The sequence below is a fragment of the Microcebus murinus genome, chromosome 9, assembly GCF_040939455.1.
Source record: "Microcebus murinus isolate Inina chromosome 9, M.murinus_Inina_mat1.0, whole genome shotgun sequence".
Taxonomy (NCBI): domain Eukaryota; kingdom Metazoa; phylum Chordata; class Mammalia; order Primates; family Cheirogaleidae; genus Microcebus; species Microcebus murinus.
Window position 1 is genome coordinate 54530554 of NC_134112.1, and position 25123 is coordinate 54555676.

The window sequence follows — 25123 nt, forward strand, 5'->3', positions numbered from 1 at the left end:
TGAATTGATGAGTCAGACCAATTATTGCATAACTTTTTCAAAGTTTATGATTTCTAAACATTCACTCTAAGTGATATAGAGTTCTAATATTAATAGCAATACCAAGTGTATGCAATGTTTTACAGTTTTCAGAGTGTCCTTAAAAAGCAGTGTCCTGTTTGAATCTCTCAATAACAATAAAATCCTTTGCAATAGAGGGTACATATATTGTGTTACCGCTTTTTGTTAAATAAATTTCCCAACATTCCATACAACTTGTGGCCAGGCACAAAGCCCATTCCTCTGATTCTTTCTTGTCCTTCAGCGGATCTCATAATCCAAAAGTATTAATTATGTTAATGAAAAAATTATCATTAAAGTTTTCTTCACAATTCAAAGTTTATCCCAAAGTAGATTTACTGAGAAAGATAATCAAATGTGTTAAGGAAAATGGCATCAAAATATTTAAGGGTAGAGTATTTATGAAAGAAAATAAAATATCATTGAGAATTGAGACTTGATTAAATTTAGTTTAAATGCAAACTAACCTTGATCAATAGATATCAACTATCTTCATTTTTGTTCTCATCCAAACTTTTTTTTAATACAGATATATAGTTGAAAAAAACTTCCTCAAATTATTTTTCAATTCTTAATAGCTATTTGAGAGTAATAGGCCAAGTGTTTAGTTTAACCATGTTGTTTTCCTGTATCTTTTCCTCCTTGCTAGGAAAAGGAAGATGACAAATCAGACACCTCAAGTTCTCAACAGCCTAAAAGCCCGCAAGGTCTGAGTGACACAGGATATTCTTCTGATGGCATATCAAGTTCGCTTGGTGAAATTCCAAGCCTTATTCCAAGTGATGAAAAGGATATTCTCAAGGGACTCAAAAAGGACTCTTTTTCACAAGAAAGCAGCCCTTCTAGCCCCTCAGATTTGGCTAAGTTAGAAAGTACAGTCCTATCTATTTTGGAAGCTCAAGCAAGTACTCTAGTTGATGAAAAGTCAGAAAAGAAAACACCGCCCCATGGGGTTTCTCCTGAGAAGCCTAAGGACCAACAGAAAGCTCAGATTTTCTCTGACACCCTGGAAATTACTGTTTCAGAAGAGGGGGTCAAGGAGATTCAAGAAGAAAAGAAAGACACTTTTAAAAAAGATAGCCAACAAGGCATTCCTTCCAGCAAAGACCATAAAGAAAAGTCTGAGTTTCTTGATGACATATCTGCAAGAAGAGAGTCGTATGATTCGGTTGAAGACAGTAGCGAAAGTGAAAACTCACCTGTTCCACAGAGAAAACGGAGAACTAGTGTTGGTTCATCAAGCAGTGATGAGTATAAACAGGAAGATAGTCAAGGATCAGGGGAAGAGGAGGACTTCATTCGGAAACAAATCATAGAAATGAGTGCTGATGAGGATGCTTCAGGTTCTGAGGATGATGAGTTTATTAGGAACCAGCTCAAAGAGATTAGTAGTAGTACTGAGAGCCAGAAGAAGGAAGAAACAAAAGGGAAAGGGAAAGTAACAGCGGGGAAACACAGACGACTGACTCGAAAAAGTAGTGCAAGCATCGATGATGATCCAGGGAGGCGTCATTCATGGCATGATGAAGATGACGAAACATTTGATGAAAGTCCTGAACTTAAATACAGAGAAACTAAAAGTCAGGAAAGTGAAGAACTTGTAGTTGCTGGAGGAGGAGGGCTACGTCGATTTAAAACGATTGAACTCAACAGTACAATAGCTGATAAATATTCTGCAGAATCATCACAGAAAAAAACAACTTTGTATTTTGATGAAGAGCCAGAATTAGAAATGGAAAGCCTGACAGACTCACCAGAAGATAGGTCAAGGGGAGAAGGATCTTCAAGTCTTCATGCTTCCAGCTTCACTCCTGGTACATCCCCTACATCAGTGTCATCACTTGATGAGGACAGTGATAGTAGCCCAAGTCATAAAAAAGGAGAGAGCAAACAGCAACGCAAAGCTCGGCATAGAGCACATGGCCCTCTTTTGCCTACTATTGAAGATTCTTCAGAAGAAGAAGAATTAAGAGAAGAAGAAGAATTATTAAAGGAGCAAGAAAAGCAGCGGGAATTAGAACAGCAGCAAAGAAAGAGTTCTAGTAAAAAATCAAAGAAAGACAAAGATGAACTTCGAGCTCAGAGAAGGAGGGAAAGACCAAAGACACCACCCAGTAACCTCTCTCCCATTGAAGATGCATCTCCAACAGAAGAATTACGTCAGGCTGCGGAAATGGAGGAGCTCCACAGATCATCTTGTTCTGAATATTCACCTAGCATAGAATCAGACCCAGAAGGTTTTGAAATAAGCCCAGAGAAAATAATAGAAGTACAAAAAGTTTATAAATTGCCCACAGCTGTGTCTTTATACTCGCCAACTGATGAGCAATCTATTATGCAGAAAGAAAGTGGTCAAAAGGCATTAAAAAGTGCTGAAGAGATGTATGAAGAAATGATGCATAAAACACACAAATACAAAGCTTTTCCATCTGCAAATGAACGAGATGAAGTGTTTGAAAAAGAGCCATTGTATGGTGGGATGTTAATAGAGGATTATATTTATGAATCTTTAGTAGAAGATACATACAATGGATCAGTAGATGGCAATCTGCTAACAAGGCAAGAAGAAGAAAATGAATTTATGCAACAAAGAGGAAGAGAGCAAAAAATAAGACTTCCAGAACAGATTTATGAAGATCCTATGCAGAAAATTACAGATCTACAGAAAGAGTTTTATGAGTTAGAAAGCTTACATTCCATTGTGCCCCAAGAAGACATTGTTTCAAGCTCTTATATCATTCCAGAAAGCCATGAGATAGTGGATCTGGGTACTATGGTGACTTCTACAAGTGAAGAAAAAAAATTACTAGATGCTGATGCTGCCTATGAGGAACTCATGAAGAGGCAACAGATGCAGTTAACATCTGGATCCAGCTCAACCCAGCCTCCTATCAGTGATGATATGACAGAGTCCACCATGGACTTTGACAGGGTTCCTGATGCATCTTTGACATCAAGTGTTCTTTCTGGAGCGTCTCTTACAGATTCGACCAGCAGTGCAACACTCTCTATCCCCGATGTTAAAATAACCCAACATTTTTCAACAGAAGAACTTGAGGATGAATATGTAACTGATTATACAAGAGAAATTCAAGAGATAATTGCCCATGAATCACTGATTTTGGCCTACTCTGAGCCTTCAGAAAGTGCTACATCTGTCCCACCCTCTGACACACCTTCTCTCACATCATCTGTTTCTTCAGTTTCTACCACAGATAGCTCCTCACCTATTACTACCCTGGATAGCATAACTACAGTTTATACAGAGCCCGTGGACATAATAACTAAATTTGAAGATTCTGAGGAAATTTCTTCATCGACTTATTTTCCAGGCAGCATTATAGACTATCCAGAAGACATAAGTGTATCTTTAGATAAGACTACCACACCAGATGGTAGAGCTATTGCTGATCATATTGTGATTTCCTTATCTGATGTGGCACCTTCTATCATAGAATCTGTAGGAACTAAACCTACAGAGGGACCAATTCCTGACACTATTTCCACTGACTTATCTATATCTGGAAAAGATCCAGTGAAGAAAGACAAGAAGGAAATGGGGAATGAAATTATTCTGGAAGTTTTGGAAGCTTACAGAGATCAAAAGAAGGAGTCTGAGACTGAACTAACAAAAACTAGCTTATCTGAAACTGTGTTTGATCAACCACCTTCTTCTGTAATAGCCCTTCCAATGGAGGAAAAGCTTTCAACTACATACTTTATATCTGGAGAGACCTTTGGTCAGGAAAAACCATTACAATCTGGGAGTCCTTCTGTTTCTGCTCCTCCAACTAAAACTCGTCCATTCTTTAGAAGTTCTTCTTTGGACATATCAGCTCAACCTCCTCCTCCTCCTCCACCTCCACCACCTCCTCCTCCTCCACCTCCTCCCCCTCCCCCTCCCCCACCACTCCCTCCACCAACTTCACCTAAACCAACTATTCATCCTAAAAAAAAAGTAACAGTCACAGCTCCAGTGACTCTAGCTACTACAGTGACACCTCTGTTTGATGCTGTTACTACTGTAGAGACTACAGTTGTTCCAAAGAGTATTGGGTTACCTGCAACAAAAGTATGTACCACTGCACCTCCTCCTGTTCCTCCTAAGCCATCTTTAATTCCATCTGGACTTGTATTTACCCATAGGCCTGAGCCAAGCAAACCTCCAATTGCTCCCAAACCACCAGTTCCACAGCTTCCAGTAACTACACAAAAACCAACAGATATATACCCCAAACCAACAGGCCTGTCTTTAACTTCAAGTATGACCTTAAATTTAGTGACTTCAGCGGATTATAAATTGCCTTCCCCCACCTCCCCACTTTCCCCACACTCTAACAAGTCCTCCCCAAGGTTTTCCAAATCGCTCATGGAAACTTATGTAGTTATTACATTGCCATCTGAACCTGGGACTCCAACAGATTCTTCAGCTAGCCAAGTAATTACTAGTTGGCCCCTGGGATCACCCCCCAAAGATCTGATTTCCATTGAACCGGTGTTTTCTGTAGTTCCTCCTATGACAACTGTAGAAATTCCAAGTTCTTCAGACCAGACTGCATACATCTCTAAAGCTTTGGAGACATTTCCTGCTGCCCCTGTCACAGCACTGTCTTCATTTCATGCAGCCCCTACTTCAGTTACACAGTTTCTTACAACAGAAGTTTCCAAGGCTGAGATTTCAGCAACCAGAAGTACAGTTCCTAGTGTTGATCTCAGCAGTATCTCTATATCAATTCCTCCAGAGCCTCTTGCTCTAGATAACCTACATTTAGAGAAGCCCCAGTATAAGGAAGATGGAAAATTACAACTTGTTGGTGATGTCATTGATTTGCGTACAGTACCAAAAGTAGAAGTTAAGACAACTGAAAAATGTGTGGATCTTTCTGCCTCTGCAATGGATATGAAAAGGCATATAGCAACAAATGAAATTTATGGGAGACAAATTAGTGCTGTCCAACCCTCTATTATAAATCTCAGTGCAACTTCAGCAGTGACTCCTATATCCCTAATCACCGAGACAGTGACCTTTGTCACATGCACAGCGAGTACAAGTTACACTACAGGCACAGAAAGCCTGGTGGGTGTAGAGCATGCAATGACAACACCACTCCAGCTTACTACATCGAAGCACACTGAGCCTTCATACAGGATACCAAGTGACCAGGCCATTCCTACAGTTAGGGAAGAAGCACCAATAAACTTATCTCTAGGTACTCCAGCACATGCAGTGACATTGGCTGTTACAAAACCTGTCACTGTGCCTCCTGTTGGTGTTACAAATGGATGGACTGATAGTGCCACATCCCAGGGGATCACTGATGGGGAAGTAGTGGATCTCAGTACAACCAAATCTCATAGAACTGTGGTAACAATGGATGAATCTACTTCAAGTGTGATGACCAAAATAATAGAAGATGATGAAAAACCTGTTGATTTGACTGCAGGAAGAAGAGCTGTGTGCTGTGACATGGTTTATAAATTACCATTTGGACGGAGCTGCACAGCACAGCAGCCTGCAACTACTCTTCCTGAGGATCGTTTTGGTTATAGGGATGATCACTATCAATATGATCGATCAGGGCCATATGGGTATAGAGGGGTTGGGGGAATTAAACCTTCCATGTCTGACACTAATTTAGCAGAAGCTGGACATTTTTTCTATAAAAGTAAGAATGCTTTTGATTATTCTGAAGGAACTGATGCAGCAGTAGATCTAACTTCAGGGAGAATTACTACAGGTCAGTATGATGTGGCAGCAGACCTTTCTTTGAAATGTCATTATGGTGTTCCTCATCTCATTTCAGGATGAAAATGTGGTCCCTTTCCAATTTTGTTACTTTTTTCTCTTTCTTTGGAGGTTTTGGCAACATATTTTGAAATACATATGCGCTTCTATTTCTTCATTTTTTTTTAATTTATTCTGCTCAAAGTCATCTGCATGTGCCTGCATGTTCAACATTGCTTTTATTCCGCATATAATTAGGGTAACCTGTGGATTTGCATGCAGTCCCATTCATTATGTTCATCAAGATGACAGGGCTTTCAAACCCAAAAAGCATCATTCATTCTGGGAACTGGACTATAACTCTGCCCTGTATTTCAGGTGAGGTAATGGATTATTCAAGCAAGACTACAGGTCCATATCCAGAAACACGACAAATCATTTCAGGAGTTGGGATTAGTACCCCGCAGTATTCCACAGCAAGAATGACACCACCTCCAGGACCCCAGTATGGTGTGGGGAGTGTTTTGAGGTCATCTAATGGTGTTGTCTATTCTTCAGTAGCAACTCCAATACCCTCCACATTTGCTATAACCACACAACCTGGCTCCATTTTCAGCACCACTGTGAGGGATTTATCTGGCATTCATACAACTGATGCAGTGACTCCATTATCCACCCTGCACCAGAGCCAGCCAATGCCCAGATCATATTTTATAACAACAGGTGCATCTGAAACAGACATTGCAGTGACTGGTATTGATATCAATGCCAGTTTGCAAACTATTACTATGGAAACTCTCACTGCGGAGACAATAGACTCTGTTCCCTCTTTAACCACAGCATCTGAAGTGTTTTCTGAAGTGGTGGGAGATGAAAGCACTCTTGTAATTGTCCCAGAGGAAGATAAACAACAACAACAGCTAGACTTGGAGCGTGAGCTCTTGGAACTGGAGAAAATTAAGCAACAGCGCTTTGCTGAGGAATTAGAGTGGGAACGTCAGGAAATTCAAAGGTTCCGAGAACAAGAAAAGATCATGGTCCAAAAAAAGCTGGAGGAGCTGCAGTCTATGAAACAGCACCTTCTCTATCAGCAAGAAGAAGAGAGGCAAGCCCAGTTCATGATGAGGCAGGAGACATTAGCTCAGCAACAGTTACAGCTTGAGCAGATTCAACAGCTGCAACAACAGCTTCACCAGCAGCTAGAGGAGCAAAAGATTCGCCAGATCTACCAGTATAACTATGACCCTTCTGGAACTGCTTCTCCACAAACCACTACAGAACAGGCAATTTTAGAAGGTCAGTATGCTGCTCCAGAAGGCAGTCAGTTTTGGACAACTGAAGATGCAACTACTACAGCTTCAGCTGTTGTGGCAATTGAAATACCACAAAGCCAAGGGTGGTACACAGTTCAGTCTGATGGTGTTACTCAGTACATTGCCCCGCCTGGCATCCTGAGCACTGTTTCAGAAATACCTCTAACAGATGTTGTTGTAAAAGAGGAAAAACCACCCAAAAAGAGAAGTTCAGGAGCTAAAGTCCGAGGACAGTATGATGAGATAGGGGAAGGTATGGCAGATGATCCTCGATGTTTTAAAAAGATAGTGGACAGTGGTGTACAAACTGACGATGAAGATGCCGCAGATCGGAGTTATGCAAGTAGGAGAAGGAGAACTAAAAAGAGTGTTGACACAAGTGTCCAGACTGATGATGAAGATCAAGATGAATGGGATATGCCTACTCGATCAAGGAGGAAAGCTCGTGGAGGGAAATATGGTGACAGCACGACAGAAGCTGACAAGACCAAACCCCTTTCCAAAGTCTCCAGCATAGCAGTTCAAACGGTAGCAGAGATATCTGTGCAAACTGAACCAGTCGGAACCATAAGAACGCCTTCGATACGGGCACGAGTGGATGCCAAGGTAGAAATAATTAAACACATTTCAGCACCTGAAAAGACTTACAAAGGGGGCAGTTTAGGATGTCAAACAGAAGCAGATTCAGACACACAAAGTCCTCAATATCTGAGTGCCACATCTCCACCCAAAGACAAGAAACGCCCAACACCTTTAGAGATTGGTTATTCATCTCACCTCCGGGCAGATTCCACACTACAGCTGGCTCCTTCCCCACCCAAATCCCCAAAAGTCCTTTATTCACCCATCTCACCACTTTCACCAGGCAAAGCCTTAGAATCAGCCTTTGTACCTTATGAAAAACCCCTCCCTGATGACATAAGTCCACAGAAAGTACTGCATCCAGATATGGCTAAAGTTCCCCCGGCAAGTCCTAAGACAGCCAAGATGATGCAGCGTTCTATGTCTGACCCCAAGCCTCTGAGTCCAACAGCAGACGAAAGTTCCAGGGCTCCTTTTCAGTATACCGAGGGCTACACGGTAAGAGTGATTCTTTTCAGTTGGAAGACAATGGATGAGTTGATGTTAATCATGTGTTTGCAAATTTTAGGAGGCAAATAAGCTCCTGGTTCTTTAAACACCTGATGTTAAATATCAGTAAAGATGATTGCATTGGAAATGTTCAAAAATAAGAAAAAAGAAAATTGTAAATTCACTTGAAAATACCAAAGAAAGAAAACAATACCAAAGAAAGAAAACATTATGCAAGGCAAAATTTAGAAGTTTATTATTTTATGACAATGAGATTGAAAGTTTTGTTCTACTATCATACATCTCCCAAATGACAAATGTAGGCTGTGATTTCAGTGAATATTATTAATATTCATTTTTAAATATCATGGAATACACTTTAAATATAAAAAGAAAAGGCAGAGTATGACCATAAATTCAGACCGTGGATACTGGAGTTCTTTATTGGGAAGGTCTTTCGAGATCATCTCGTCAGCCCCCTTTCTTATAGCCAGAATGTCTTCGTAAAAAGGCTTGGGACATTTACTGGTCAAGAGAGAGCTTTTCTAGGGCAGGCAGGTAAAAGTATACTATAATCGTCATTGTTTATCCATGCTTATTTTGTTTCTGGCAGCTTTCTTAATCTACCTTCAGGTAAGCCTTAGTCCTAGTGTATATAGAAACAAAAATAATTTTTATGGTTCTTTGACTAATAGAGATTAATTATTTTCAAATATATAGATATGCTTTGAGCAGAAAAAGAACATATACAAATATGTTAGAAATATCTGTGAAGATCACTATAATTGAAAATAAGAAATGTTAATAATCAACTATAAAAGCAGCCATATCCTAGTTAAGAAAATCTAATATATAGCTGTTTGGAAGGTGAGTCATATATAATACAGTTCAATTTAATTGAACTGTGAATCATAGATATTACAGTTCAAAGTAATTTTCCCTAATGAATAGTTGCTAAACTCTAGGTCTTCGAACCCTAAAGTTTCTAAGTAGATTTTTCTGAGATATTTCTGTATTTCTACTGACCCATATATGTTAAACATTGGCTGTGGGCTGCAAACTATGTCATTATATGTGACCATAAGTCTATCTATAAGTATATGTAGACATATCAATATTCATATTAATAAATTATAAATTTATTTCTAAGTTTTCTAGTTATATAGTGGTATTGCATTATTATTTCTTTTTCTCAAACAGTATACTCTAAAAGTAAAACTGTCTTCATGTGAGGGAAGGAGATTATAAACCCCTGGTGCACTGAGATTTCATCCAGTTTACAGAGAGTTATTTTACGCATAGCTTTGTTTCTAGAATTAAATCAATGGTGCAAAGTGAATTTTCATTTAGTTATAGTGTGTAGGTATTTATTTTTTATAGCTGTGGTCTATAAATTTTCTTAAAGAATTACATGGAAAACTTTGAAATATGTTTTTTTGATAATATTTTTAAAGTAATATGAAAGACTTCTGTCATTAGAAAGAATAGGCTTTTCCAGTTGGCATATTGACCATTTACTTAATATATATCCCTATACTCTTAATTCAAATGAACTCAATTGAAGAAGAGATTCAAGTTAGCAATATTTTTTTCTCACAGTATTTACTTTGGATTTAGAAATTTATCCATTTGGAAATGGATACAATGTGTTGCATAGGTTGTATTGCTGACTATATCATCAATATTGATGAACTATTTAATCATAAAAGAACTTGAGTATAATTACAAAATAATACTCCAAGTCTGAAAAATCCCAGATGTATTGAGCACATGTCAGTAGTTCCTTCCTCCATTTGGTCAAACTCAATCCTTACTTTAATGGGAGATAATTGTATACAAACTCAAAGGAATCGTGTTACTGTTTGCACAAGTTAGGCTATTTTATAAACAGGCAATGTTTTTAACACTTTAGATACTATGAGTCTAAGATGTGAATTTTATAATTTGTTCCTAGGCAAATGTCTAGACATGCTTTGAATCTATTTTAAAATAAATAAAATTAATTCTTAATTCTAAATGTGGATTACTATTAGCTGTACTGAAAAAAAAATAAGTGATATCATAGTGATGCAAATTTAATTTAAGTCTAGCTCAGTAGTTTACAGATTGTTAATTTTCATAGACTAATGAAGTGGAAAAAATTGCACCATTCAGTAGGCATTGAAACAATATAGAAATGCAGACAATACAGTGTAAAAGATGAATTTTATACTATACCATCTCTTCTTCATGGAAGTATCAGGAGAGGTTTCAAAGAGGTTCTGAGTCATGAAGATTGAGACCTCAGTAACATGAAAAGAAAAGAGGAGGCCATTCTATATATAGGGAATAAAATGTACAAAGATTCAGATTGATGAACAGACATAAAGCAAAGAAAAGGAGAAAAATGTCTACTATAAATGCATCTGGAAATATGAGTGAGGGCCAGATTGCAAGGAATCTAATTTGCCAAATTACAAAGTTTGGATTTATTTTCCTTGATTATGAGAAACTTAAACCAGAGCCACTATCATTTTTTATTTGCTCTGTGCACTAGCCCCTACTCTCATTCTACTCTTGCCTTCTCCACAGTCAATTCTCTAAACAGCACCTAGAGTGATTTTCTTAAATGTACATCAGATTATGTCACTCGTTGCACAGTCTAAACTCTCCAGTAGAGTTTCATCAAATTTAGAATATATTAGAAATTACTTAACAAAGCGACACATGATATGGTTTCTGCTTTTCTGACTACCTCACTGGTCATTTTCCATACTTTTCCCCTTCACTCCACTTCACCCACTGGCCTTGCTGTTCTTTGGATGTACCAGGACCCATGTCTGGATCTCTCTCCTCAAATCTGTGCATAGCTCACTCTTATGGACAGGTTTGCTCAGATTTCACCTCCACAGAAAGGGTCTTCTTACTTTGTTCTCTAAATGAGTCTGCCTATTACCATATATCTCCATTTCTCCATTTTCTATATATTACTTATTAAATACATTATATTGTATATTTAAATTTAAGTCATCTTTCTTCTCCAATAGAATATAAGCTCTGCAAGAGCACACATTTTGCATTGCTTGCTGTTGTAGTCCCAAGTGCCTAGAACAGTGCCTGGCACAAAATTGTGCTCAACATTTATTGAATAAATTATTAAAGGGAAGATTACAATCATAGACGCAATGAGATGAGGTGTATATTGAAAGACTCTGGCTGCTGACCAGAGCCTTTCATTGCCACAACTTGGGTGGTGACATTCTAGCAAGTCCTATTGATCATCTAAGGTGGATATGTCTTTTCCTTAAAGAGTGGCTTCCACTTTATTTATTTTTCATAGACATCTGAATACAAATTGAATCATTTTTAGCTCTTAGTGAGTCCATCCACCTTACAGATAAGAATACAATGCCAAGAGTAGGCTGGTGACTTTATCATGACTCCTTATTAAACCAGTACCTGGCTAGAATTAAAATAATAGACTCCACAGTTTGTAGTTCTTATCCTTTTATTAGTTTCTTTGACACTTATTGAACATTTCCTAATTATTTCTTGGAGTTAGGCTTACAAGATGGGTATGACTTGGTAATACTACATTTTCATCATGATTTAGCAAAAGCACAAGAAGTATACTTTCTAATGAAAGATAGTATATGGACAATGATTTTCTAAGTTTTGTCAGTAGAATAATTCTTCAATTAAAATGTTCAATGGAAGCCAAAGACTTGGAAATGGGTAGAAACGAAAGTAGAATGATCATTTCTATTTGTGATGACTAAATAAACTAACATTTATAACCTGCCCATCACCACGTCTGGCTATCCAATAATACTGATTCTTTCTCTCAGGTTGACATTTGGCAATATCTGTATTTCCTTAGCAGAAAGTTTCCAACTATCATTAAAATGCTTTACTTTATTGGTTGGTAGAAATAATTCTCAAATGTCCTAGTAACTGTGTACTTTTCATATTCTCTGAAGTATGTAATGTGGCTTCTCTAGAAAATCCAGATTCCTGTTCTTAGTAACTGTTTTTGAATTTACTCTTTTGGATCATGAGATTTTTCTTAACTGACCAATTTTAAATTAGCACTCTCTATTTCTATCCCCTTCTTTATTTTTCTCCATATCACCTATTATCATCTGAGATACTATGTTTGTCATTTTATTTATTCTTTTCCAACCAAAATTGATGTGTGAGAATTTTTGTTTAATATGTTCACTGCTATACACCCAGTGCCCAGAAAGATGCCTGACTCATATTAATGTTAGGTTCTCTATAATGATAATTTAATTTGATTAATTACTGAGTGAATGGATCTCTTTATCCATCAAATTATCTTCAATTTAGGATATTCACAAATTCCTTACTCCCACCTAAAACAAAAAGTGAAAATAAAGCAAAAACAAACAAAACCATATTCATCTTCCCACTATATTTTTTAGTGTCATTCAGTGTTATAGTTGTTTCCCTCTGCTTTCTCCATTGTATTTTCTTTGATCTCCTATGAGGATGATACTATACTGTCTCAGAATTTGTTCCAATCTAGTATTTTTGTGGGTGTCTGTGGGTTATCTCTAGAAATATATCTATGAAGATTTCATAAACCAGAGCTCCAAAGTGAGTTCCTCATGCCCGTTCTATTTCTTCTGTAAAATGAGACTGATTTACATCACTGCTCTAGATGATCAATAACTTAAAAGAAGGTTAATGTAGCATGCTCTCCACAAAACCAAGGGAGAAAGTAGCATTATCCATTGAGAGAAATAGCAATGTAAATTCCAACAACTTATTTGGAGCTGAAAGGGACCTATTTTATTCCAAGACTTATCTGTCTTAAGTTGTAACATTGTTTTTTGGTGATTTTCCTATCAAAAATATTTCAGAAATAGCATGTGTTGCCAGTGATACCATACATTAATTTTTGTGCTAAAAAAAAGCTGTGTTTAAAATGTTATCACTTCTATGTAGCCTCAAACGTACATACACCTATTAAGCATTAATGCTGTTCTGTCCTACTCTTAGACTTGTCTAACAATTTTAGAGATTTTTTAGTAACAGGCAAACTCCTTGTTAAAATCTTTTTGTTCTAGTGTTTAAGCCAGGATCCTATTGCAAAGCAGATGGTATTCATGAGCTGATTTTTACAAGGATATGCTTTGCTTCACTGATTATTGTTGCAATAGCTATTTTTAAGGTTTTTGGAACCCTTTAATGTCTATTTCTGACAGTAATTTCCATAACCTAAGTTGAGAAATTTTATTTTTGTCAATTCTTCCAGAGTATAAAGATTTAAGAAATAATGGCTATGATGGCCAAATGATATTTGAAGAATAATGTTTATTAGGGTTATTTTTCATTACTGTCTTTGAAAAGCAGCATAAGAAATCAGTCTATTAAAAATTACTTTGATGAAATTAATCTGTTTTATAATGGTGGTAATTATGTATGCCACAATAATATATTAATATATTAAAGATTGGCTTTGTAATAATAAAATCCTCATCTTTTTATAGCTCTTACCTTCTTTGTTACTAATAGGTGTTTCTGATGATATTTTTAATTTCTGATTAAAATCTTTCATTTTAAAATCCAATTTTTTTAAAATTAAAATAGGAAGTACTATTTTAAAGTATTTTTAAAGTAAATGACAGTAAAATAATTTATGGTTATCAGTAATTGAGAGGATATGATAAAAATTAATTGAAAGAAATGTATATATAATACAAATGTCAATGAGTAAAAATTATAAAGTTTTTAAGTTGATCTCATCAATTTAGCATTTAATAGTAAATATTACCATTTCATTATAATCAATATTTAAGGATTAATTTCAAAACAAATTTTTTCATACTGAAAGACAAAAATCAGATCATTTGTGCTATCCTTTCCACATATCCACATTTCAAAATATGCAAATTAACATGAATTTAGGAAGCAGATTTATATTCTCATCATTCCAATAAAAGACCTCTGCCAAAAATATAACACTGCATATTCTAACATGCCAATTTAACATGGGGGAATTCTGACTTAATAGAGCATTGATTATTATTGACAGTTTAAAACCATAGATCATTGTTTTACATTAATTAGTTTCTTATGCATTTTATCCCATTAGTTTCTTAATAATTCACTACCCTTTCTATTTTGAACAGTTCTGTATTTTGCATTTGTGTACTATATCTACATACATGTTCTCCCAAATACATCCCTCCCAAAACATAAACATTATATATTTGTTTATATTTCTACAAATTACTAATTATTTGGGATTCTATAATATACTGTATTAGCTATTGCTGATAAAAATTAATAAACAATATGATTATAATATAAAAATTTAGAAAAGTTGGGGTGGATTTTGAGATATAAATTATATAGTGACATTACAATTTATTCCAATACTTGTTTGAACAGTTTATCATCATATTCAATATCATAATATACATTTATGATGGATATATATGTACATATATATACAAAATATACAGATATACATAAAATATTTTATAGCATCATATAATTAATAAAATATTTCATATACAGTTGCTTGTTGAAATCCAAAGCATTTACTTTCTGTCAGCTTTATGTTTGTTTTATTTTATATTTTAAGGATAAGCAATCTGAAGTCCAGGTTCTCTATACCCCTATACCTACCCAATATTAATTCCATTTGCATTAAATAAGGCCCTACTATTTAACAGGCCTTGTTTTTGTTTGTTTGGTAGTGCTGTTCTGTATTTTGTGTAGAGTTTGAATTATATGTAGAGTCCGAATTAGAGAGCACTAGAGCAAGTGTGGTATAGTAAACTGAATCTTAAATGAACTAGCTAAATAAACTGTGGTCAGTTTTAGCCTGAAACTATAAACAGAAAAAAAAATTCACCTTAAGAACAGTTTGCAAAGGATTTAAATTAAAACAATACAAGAAATCATTAAGCTAGATTTAGAACCACTATCTCAGTATTATTCTGGCTGAAAACAAAAATGTGGGCACTTCTAATTTTATGAGATGGCAAATACAAGCTTAGCCTGTGAAGAATAATTAATAACTCTTTTGAGGGAATGAAAATTCAGTAAATATAGAAGATTTCAAGCTAAAGGTTATTACCTTTGTCATTCCTTCTCTTTCTTCCCAACTGAATGATTAAATATAAGTGTTTGAAAAAATACAAATATTGTTTTGGCTTTCTGATAAACCATTTTAATTACATGAATAAATCAGTTAATAGTTTGGACCAAATTTTAATTTCTGATCCATTAGGTAGTATATTTTCACGTGACAGGAGCAAAGCAAGTCCCCATTGTTTTTTCTGATAAAACTCAGCCCTAATGACAGAGCTCAGTCTTCAGGTATAGGCACTATTTGCATGATTTAGTCATTTACTTCTTTGAACTTCAAGCTGAAACCACTGTTATTGCTAATTGTAATGAGTTTTATAATACTTCATAATACAGTCAACATTGCATTAATTTTTCCTTTTGACATGAATAAATGCACATGAATTTCTTGAATTTCTTCCATATCACATAGGTATTAAAATGATAGAAATAGTGCTAACAAAAACAACATGATATCATACTTAAAAAAAGTTTATTTTCAGGTTGTTTCAACCAGCTCTTCCATTTTGGGCAGTAGTCTATTCCTATAAATGCTCACTCAGATGTACAGCAACCAATAAGCTCGTGTTTCATTGAATATCCATTTGGAAAATTATCTAATCACCCATTTATTTATACCTCTATTCTCATCGTATTGAATATATAGAATTGAAAGGAAAAGTTACTCTCTTAAAATGACATTTAGTAAAAATGTTGTCATGAGCTTTATCTTACAACCCATAAGCTTTGTCTTCTACAGGACTACATAAAATATTTCTTATCACTGATTTATTATAATTTAACATCCAATAATCATGAATAATATTGTCTTCTAAAGAACCAAATACTTCTGCAGCTTTTATGGAATAAGGACCATGGTCCAGTACTGTCCAAAAAAATGTATTTAATTTTAAGGGAGCTATTTAACACAGTTTATGTTTATGAAGAAGAAATATTTCATTCACTGCAAAGATATGTAAATCAAAATTTCTCTTAACTATTAATATTTTAATGTCATGTTCCAAGGTTGTGTTTCTAAGCCAAGGGATAATCAATCAATGAGCAAGAAACAAACAAAGAATAGAGATTCCTGTAATTTTGTGGTAGGCATTTCAGAAGTCTAATCATAAAATATCTTTGTTATCTCAAGATAATTTAGTGAAGGCTTTGTGCCACTATTAAAATGGTGTTACATTTGCCTTGGCTTTTGATAGGTAGTTACTGAATCATTCTTCAAATTACTAATGATCTGATGCTCTAGAAAGCAAATAATATAGCAACCATAATTCTAATACTCTATGTCCATAAATGTAGCATAATTAGAGATTTACATTCTAAAGCACTTAAAGTTAATTTTGCTCTGATGAGAATGTCAATAAGTAAATATTTTATAGAAGCATTGGAATGACTACAATCTCTATGTACTAATGATCTGTTCTCAAAATGGAATAATTCACGGGCAGGCAGTGCTGCAATATTTAGCATCTAGAGTATAAAGAAATGAGTGATAAAGAGAAAAAGGGAAATGCGCATTTTACTTGCATTTATGTTTAGGACAAGCTTTCATATTAATTCCTGGAACTATTTATTAACTTTTTGTTCTACTTCAAATTGCCCACATATACCATTTAACACATTTTCTGATAGAGGAATGGGGTCATTATCTCGTTGTAGCATATTAGAACTGTAAATTATTTTGCTCTTAAGAAGGAAATGGCATCAGATAGTTGTACATTGAGCATTCACTGTCCCATTCCAGGAGCACTGTATAAAAGTTAAATGGTAGACAAATGAGAAAATAAGAGCTGTATTCATTTTCCAGTGATCTGATCTGTTGTTTTTATCCTTATGTTATCATATTTTCATAATCTTTAAGTTAAGTCTATGTTTTTAAATTAGTTCATTGTTTCCCTTTATGCTCACTGGTCATCAGGCTTTCATTCAGCCTCGCTGAAGGCATATAGGCAAATCTTCCCCAGTAAGCTTTTGAAGTAGTGACTGAAAAAAGAGTGATTTTAAATTTAAGAATAATTTGACATTGGGAGATTAAAAGGAAGAGAAAAAGGAAGTCATCACTACATAGGAACATAATCAAGAAAATATAATGTTGAATGAAGCAAAAAACTAGTTAAGAAACATGTCTATATTCTTGCATGGCAATGAGCCTTTCTAACGAAAATGCAAAATTTAGAAATACAATGTCTTCTAGGACATTAGCATTAGCTATGCTTTATACTTTATACCCTTGTAGTTAACAAATGTTTCACTTTACAACACTGAAATATTGAAATGTAATATGTCTTTAATTCTTTATACAAAATTGTTCATTTCTGTGTTGTTCACGGATGGTGTAGTCCTGTTCCAAATCTTTATAGTCCTTTGAAGAAAACAGCTCTTGTGTACACTTGACAAGCTTGGCCCTGAGTATTTTTTATATGGTTTCCAAAGCCATGGCTCTTGAAGATACTATCACTGGCCTTACCATCCAAAAAGACTTTAGGTATGCATATACAAGGAGAAGAAAACTTTGTTTGGGTGGGCTCTTCAACTCCAGAGATCCATTAGCAGAGTTTTCAGATTTGGAATCTAATAAGCAGCTACTTTCATATTACTGGAAAAGGGAGAAAGTCTTGTCATTTTCCAAATTTCTCATAGCAAGAAGAACAAAACACAAGTGAATTTTTTTGTAAATTATGCAGCCACACCAAGATATATCCTTCAACATATATAATACTGTATTAGTGAAACACAAAAGTAAAGTTTGTGTGGTATTGGTTAATTGCATGCAATTGAGTTTATTCTTTCCCTAAATAATAGAGTGGCTAAAATAGAACCTGTGGTGGCTAAATTTGTTTTCAAAAAGATGAAAAGTAAGGTTTTATTTCTGCATTCTCAATTTTGTGCCATTGATCTGTATCTATACTTATGACAGTACTATACTGTTTTGATACCGTAGCTTCGTAGTGTTTGTAAAATAGGATATGAATCCTCCAACTTTGTTCTTCTTTTTTAGTATTGTGTTGACCATTCGGGGCTCATTACAATTTCATATGAATTTGAGGATCAGCTTTTCTATTTCTTCTAAAGAAAGTAATTAGAATTTTAATAGGAATTGGATTAAATCTGTAGGTCCTTTTTGGTAGTATTGCCAATATTAAATCATCAAATCCATGAATATTGGATGTCTTTTTGTCTATTTATGTCCTTTTAAATTTTTTCAGAAGTTTCATAATTTTCAGTGTACAAATGTTTCACCTCCTTGGTGAAATGTATTTTGAATAGGTTTTTAAATCTTTGAACGCTGACGTTAAGTGTTTGGTGGAAGTCACCAGCAAAGCTATTTGATCCCAAGATTTTTTGTTGTTGTTTTGAGGAAGGTTTTGTTATTATTATTATCATTAATTCAATCTCTTTGCTTATTATACATCTATTCATGTTTTCTATTTCTTCTTGAGTCAGTTTTAGTAATTTGAATATTTATAGAAATTTTTCCAGTTTTATTTCTTCTAGGTTATTTAATTTGTTCACATACAATTATTCATAATCTTATAATTCTTTTTTATTTTTCTAAATTCACTATTACTATCTCCAGCCTTATTTCTGATTGATTTATTTATGTCATCCCTTTTTTCTTAATCGCTCCACCTAAAAGTTTGTCAACTGTCTTTATCTTTTCAAAGAACCAACTTTGATGTTATGGATTCTATTTTCTTTTCTAGTCTCTAATTTATCTTCACTTTAATATTTATTATTTTTCTCTTCTGCTAGATTTAGGTTTAGTTTGCTCTTTTTTTTTTTTTTTTTTTTGAGTTCCTTAGGTGTTAAATTAGATTATTGAACTGAGATCTTTCTTCTTTTTTAATGTATGCCTTATCATTATAAATTTTCCTGTGAACAGTACTTTCATTGCATCCCTTATTTTGGGTATATTGTGTTGTTGTTTTCATTCATACTACAGTATTTTTAAATTTCAGTAGTGGTTTCTTCTTTGGTCTATTGGTAATCTAAAAGTATATTGTTTAATTTCCACATATTTGTGAATTTTCCTTTATTTATTGATGTCTAGCTTCATTCTATTATAGCTAGAAAAGATACTTTGAATAATTTCAATCTTTTAAAATTTGTTAAAACTTGTTTTGTGGCCTGATGTGTGGTCTATCTAGAGAATATTTCAAGTGCACTTGAAAATAATGTGTATTCTTCTATTGCTGAGTGTTCTATATATGTCTGTTAGGTCTACTATTTATAGTGTTGTTCAAGGTTTCTCTTTTTTAACTGATCTTTTGTTTAAATGTCATATACAAGTTAGAGAATGGAGGATTGTAGGAGAGTAAGCAAAAGCACCACAATGTTTTCTTATTGAACATTAGCAGCCTCTTTCTCCATTAAACACTTTCCTATTTGCTGTTTTTAATGGAACTCCAAAGTTCCAAAACAAGTTGATCTGTCAGTTTGTACCAGCTTACTTATTGCTTTAGCAGAGAGACTGATTCTTGGAGCTCCAGACTCAACCATTTCCATGTCATTCCAGTCATGGTGTAGAAACTTAGTTTATAATTTGTTCCATCTTAACTGAAATGAAGTTTTCCTTTTGGCATAAAGGTAATAAAAATAATTTATAGCCTATCCATTTCACTTTAGCTTCATGTGAAGAAGTAGTTAAGTCTATTAAATTTATCTTTTTGTAGATATAGACTTTAACATTAAACAACATTGTAAACTATATGTTGTGGAATTTTTTTATTGTTTTTGTTTTGTGAAAAGCAACATATATTTATAGAACTGTAATTTATCCTTACAATAATAAGAATTATAATATTAAGAGTTGTCATATATTGGGTATTTTCTATATCCAAGCAAACTACTGGATGCTTGAAGGAACTAAGCTAATTTTATATTTGCACCAAACCAATAAGGTATAGGTATTTGATCTTCAATTTACAGAGTCAAAAACTGAGAAGAATAAAGATTAAATTTTTAAGGCCATATGTGTAAGTTTCAAAGGTATGAATAAACTTGTGTTTCTGAGTTCAGATCCTAAATTCTTTTTAGTATATCAGGCTGCTTTATTCCTGGTCATTCTGTGCATGTCTTACCTAAATTTTCCTCACTGAATCATTGTTACATTAGCTGATAAAATCCAAAGATTTTTATTATTTTAGGAAAGGCATTTAACTTACTAATTTCTGAACCCTTGATGCTAACAAATCATAATTTTCATTGAGTTTTCCTATGCATATTTGGTAATATAATATGCATATTAAAATGTTTCTTATTAAAAGGTATTGTCAGTGCTATTGTTAAAGAATTATTGCTGCTATTTTTAAGAAATGCATATTATAATAGGAGTTAACCATTTATAATAATATCTATCATTTATTGTGTGCTTGCCATTTATTGTGCACTTGCCATGGACTAGTAATATTTTTATGTAAGTGCTATTATATATAAAAATATTTTACCCATTGAAAATAAATGCTGTTTATATTTAGAAATATATGTATATTTATATCTATATATCCATCTATTTCCCTTAGAGCAAAAACAGATAGACATAGGTAGATATAAATTTAGAGATCTTGAATTTGTAGACTACATACCATATAAATGTTTTTTACAGACAGTTTCTGAAATAGTTTTAAGCTTTAAAACTATCATACTGTGGAATAGAAAAGCTACGTGAAAACTCAAAATACTGTAGTTTTATATTAGAACATATACTTGTTAAGTAGTATACAAGTTTAAGAAAGCAATTATTTTATGTTTTTATTTTATAATAAGTGAAAATAAATATTTTTAAACTCAGGATATATATCACTACTAAATCAAATCTATGTAACAATTGTCATCATGACATTTTGGTTGCCAGTTTACACAGATAAATGTTTAGATTATTTGAGATACAAAATTAGAACTGTGTAGATGGCCCATACACAGCTTAATTCAATTAATATACTAGAATTAGTTTTGTTTAGAATATTTATCTTGCTGTATGAGCATAATTTGCCTTGATCCTTTTTCTAGGATTTTAATAAAAACAGCTGCAACTAAAAAAATTTTAGTCTTTAGGTAACTAAGTAAATATTAGCTACGTGTAGGAGTCATAAGAGAATTCTTGACGCATTTGAATTACCACCATAAACAGATAATCTCTGTGCAAGAGCATTATGAATAATTTTGTCCATTAAAATCATTAATGATAGTTGTTTGTGAAAATCATATTTTAATATTTCATATGCAAAGATAACTCAAAGTATTAATAATAGCTAATTTCTGAAAATAAAAAGTCACTTCATTTTTTTCTAAAAAAAAAAAGTCACATTTGCAAGTGAGGTGAACATCTGTAATTATTTCAGAGGGGAATTGGGCCAAACTTTCCAAATATTAATTCCATCATGTGACCTTCTGTTGTTAGAAATTTACTTTTCTGAGTAATAAAGAAACTCACCTCCAAAGCAACCTATTAAAATTTACATATTCTTGCCGGGCATGGTGGCTCACACCTGTAATCCTAGCACTCTGGGAAGCTGAGGCGGGCAGATCATTTGAGCTTAAGAGTTCAAGACCAGTCTGAGCAAGAGCGAGACCCCATCTCTACTAAAAAATAGAAAGAAATTAGCTGGACAACTAAAAATAAATATAAAAAAATTAGCCGGACATGGTGGTGCATGCCTATAGTGCCAGCTACTTGGGAGGCTTAGGCAGAAGGATTGCTTCAGCCCAGGTATATGAGGTTGCCGTGAGCTAGGCTGATGCCACAGCACTCTAGCCCAGGCAACAGAGTGAGACTGTCTCAAAAAAAAAAAAAATTTACATATTCTTAAAAGGGATCTAATTTTCAACATTCATGTGGAAAGATTTGCTCATTATTAGAAAGAAGAATAAGAGAGATCAAAGTGGACAATTTGCCTTGGTCTTAGTTTGACAAAAAGCCTCAGAATTTACACTTCTAATATCATCTCCAAGGAAAGTATTTATATATTTGTATTTATGCATATTTGAAAGCATAATCAGTTCAATGTCAACATTTAAAATATATCATAATTTTGTGACCTTATTGGCGGCATTTCTTTATTTCCTATATATCAGGAATATCCCCCAAATGGAAAAAGTCTGGGCCTATCTTAACATCAGTAAGCCCTGCATTTGCTGATTTAGCCCTGCATGTAAGGTGAGGCTGTGAGGGCTGGAGACAGCTCGGGAAATGGGAAGGCCTAGAAAACACATTTTTCCCAAAGCAAGTTGTTTTCTCAAATGCCTATTCTTTCCGAAAGTAGCCAGTATGAGGAACATTTCAAATAATTTGCACTAAAAAATTCTAACCTTTTATACAATCAAAAACCTCAGGGTACATTTCAAAAAACAAAAGTGCTAAGGTTTCAACTAAAATCTTGTTTTACTATGAGGACAAGGAAGTGTTCCCTTGCTGCTTAATTAACAACCTAATAAATTATCCCTATTTCTTGGAAGCAGCACAAGGACTGGGCCAATCTTATCAGACAGGAACTGTCAGCCAGGGAAGAAGGCTGAGGCAATAATCCAGAGAGGGTCCTGCTCACTCCTCAGTGAGTCATTTATGGGTCTTGAATCAGGGCTTCGCAACAGAAAATAACCTAAAAGGGCAAGGTGATACAAAATAGTGAAAAGTCTACCCACGCAACAGCCTCTCCAGGGAGAACTTGTCAGCATAGATTGACTGTCTGTCAAGAGAATGTGAGAGCAAATCATCAGCAAGATAAACAGACATATATTCAGAAGTGCAATAATGTGGGAAAAGTCCGTGAGCATATTAGTTATCTATTGCTATGTAACAAACTACCTCAAAACTTATTTTTAAAAGTAAAAATATAAAGGCAAGCACAAAGAACCCGAGGATTTTTTTTCTCTCTCCAAGAATATATTTGCGTTAACAGTGCAATCCAGCATGTTTCATCTATAAGCATTCTTGTCGTGTGACTCCACTTTTGTGATATCTCACCATCAAAATTCCTTCCAGATCTTGAGCAACTTCAACATCTGTGAGGGTGCTGATTTAACACCTAGTTTCTCTGTTCTTTCAGCTTCTTGAATTCCATCTCCAGTGATCATTGCTTCTCCCTCATTTTGTCCATCACTTCTACAATTGCTCTCATACCTGAAATTACCTGAAAATTCTCTAATTCAGAAATCATGTATATCACTAACATGTAAACCTTGTGTCTAAGAGCTTGCTCACTTAAGTACCTCCATCATATTTGTTCTTCATGTTCACTCTTATTCTAGTCCATTGAATTTCTATTTTATATAAACCTTCCTGCCTCTACTGCTCTCATAATTCAAGGTTCACTACATCAACAACCCTTTTGCCATTACTCTAATCTATATCAGGGTCCAAGCAAAGAATTTATCCTGAATGAATCCAAATATATGCCTCTTCCTTATCTACATCTGGCCTATGAGCACCCTCAGAGAAAGACACATCAGTGAAAATATTGAATAGAAGTTCAAAGTCACCAACTTCAATCTGACTCCTCAACCGCCAAACACTCCTACAAAGTTTACTCTGCTTCCTTTTTCATTTCCTGCTCTCCCCAAATTCCTGATAATTGCTACCTTGAGCACAGTGGATGATACTACTTCCTGTATCACAGTGAAGACACAGACTACCTCAAATTTTAGCTACCAAATATATGGTCATCTTACATCCTTTCAAGGAGTCCTCTTTGTGCCCTCTACCATGTACTTCACATGTAATCAGTCGTAAAATCCAATTTATGTTATGCTGTAGACTGCTTCTACATAGCTCCCAATCAACGTTAACATCCTGATATTTATGTCCTTGTGGAATCCCTTCTCCTTGAATGGGGCTGAACATAATGACTGCTTCTAATGAGTAGAATATGCAAAAAAAAAAAAAAATGATGAGATGTCACCTTGAAGATTAGTAGTTACAAAAGAAAGACTATTATTCCTGTCATGCTTGTACTCTCTTTCTCTGGCTTAAGTTGCTTGCTTTGATAAGCAAGCCCCCACATTTGGAGTAGCTCTGCAGCTCTGTTACCTCCACATGGAAGATAACAAGAGAGGTCAACAAGGAACTAAAGCCCTGAGTACAAAACCTCTTCTGTAGCTGAATCCTGCCAACAACCACACGAGTGAGTTTAGGAGTAGAGTCTCCACCAATTATGATCTCAGATGATACCACAGCCTTGGATGGCAATTTTATTGTACTCTTGGGAGAAATGCTGAAAGAGTAGACACAGTTAAGCCAGGCCTGGATTGCTGACCCACAGTAAACGTAAGATACCAAATATTGTTTCTTTGAAGCCACTAAATTTTGAGGCAATTTGTTACACCTCAGACTGTGTTTGATAACTAACACAGTCTTCCATCCAAAGTGCTGTATTTAAGAACTTGATTCTAGAAATGCTTCAGTTCAGATCGCTTCATGCTGTCAATTCAAATCCTCCATGCCATATGCCAGCAGTGTGAAATTGAGGAATTTGCTTAACCTTGCTTTGCCTAAATTTCCTCATTTGAGGAATTTGCTTAATCTTGCTTTGCCTAAATTTCCTCATTTATAAAGTAGGGATGATAATAGTACCCACCTTATAAGGTTACTATAAGTTGAAATGAGATAATAACAAATCCTGAAATCCTTAATATTTATATATGTCTTAGCTCTAATACCCTCTACTACCACTTTGTTTCCAAAAGTGCATTGTCTTTTTCTCTTGGATCATTAAAACTGGTCTTGTTTTCCTACTTTTATTTTAATCTCATCCTGTTCATTCTGCACTTCAGCCAAATATAGCTTTTCATCTGTAAATTTTATTGATCCAATCATTCCTATTCAATGACTTCCCATTGAAATTATGTTGAATTTACAAGT

The 25123-nt window shown here is 34.6% G+C and overlaps 1 protein-coding gene across 8 annotated transcripts in view; it reads left to right on the forward strand.

The window, feature by feature from the left end:
- PCLO (piccolo presynaptic cytomatrix protein) overlaps positions 1 to 25123 on the forward strand; it is a 356900-nt gene that overhangs the window by 179053 nt on the left and 152724 nt on the right. For 7 of the 8 annotated variants that reach the window (XM_012779513.3, XM_076006473.1, XM_076006474.1 and 4 more), the window contains exons 5-6: positions 710 to 5798; positions 6164 to 8178. In XM_012779513.3, the coding sequence (XP_012634967.2) occupies positions 710 to 5798; positions 6164 to 8178 (7104 nt within the window). The remainder of the gene's footprint in view (positions 1 to 709; positions 5799 to 6163; positions 8179 to 25123) is intronic. The other variant, XM_020289802.2, reaches the window with a different exon arrangement.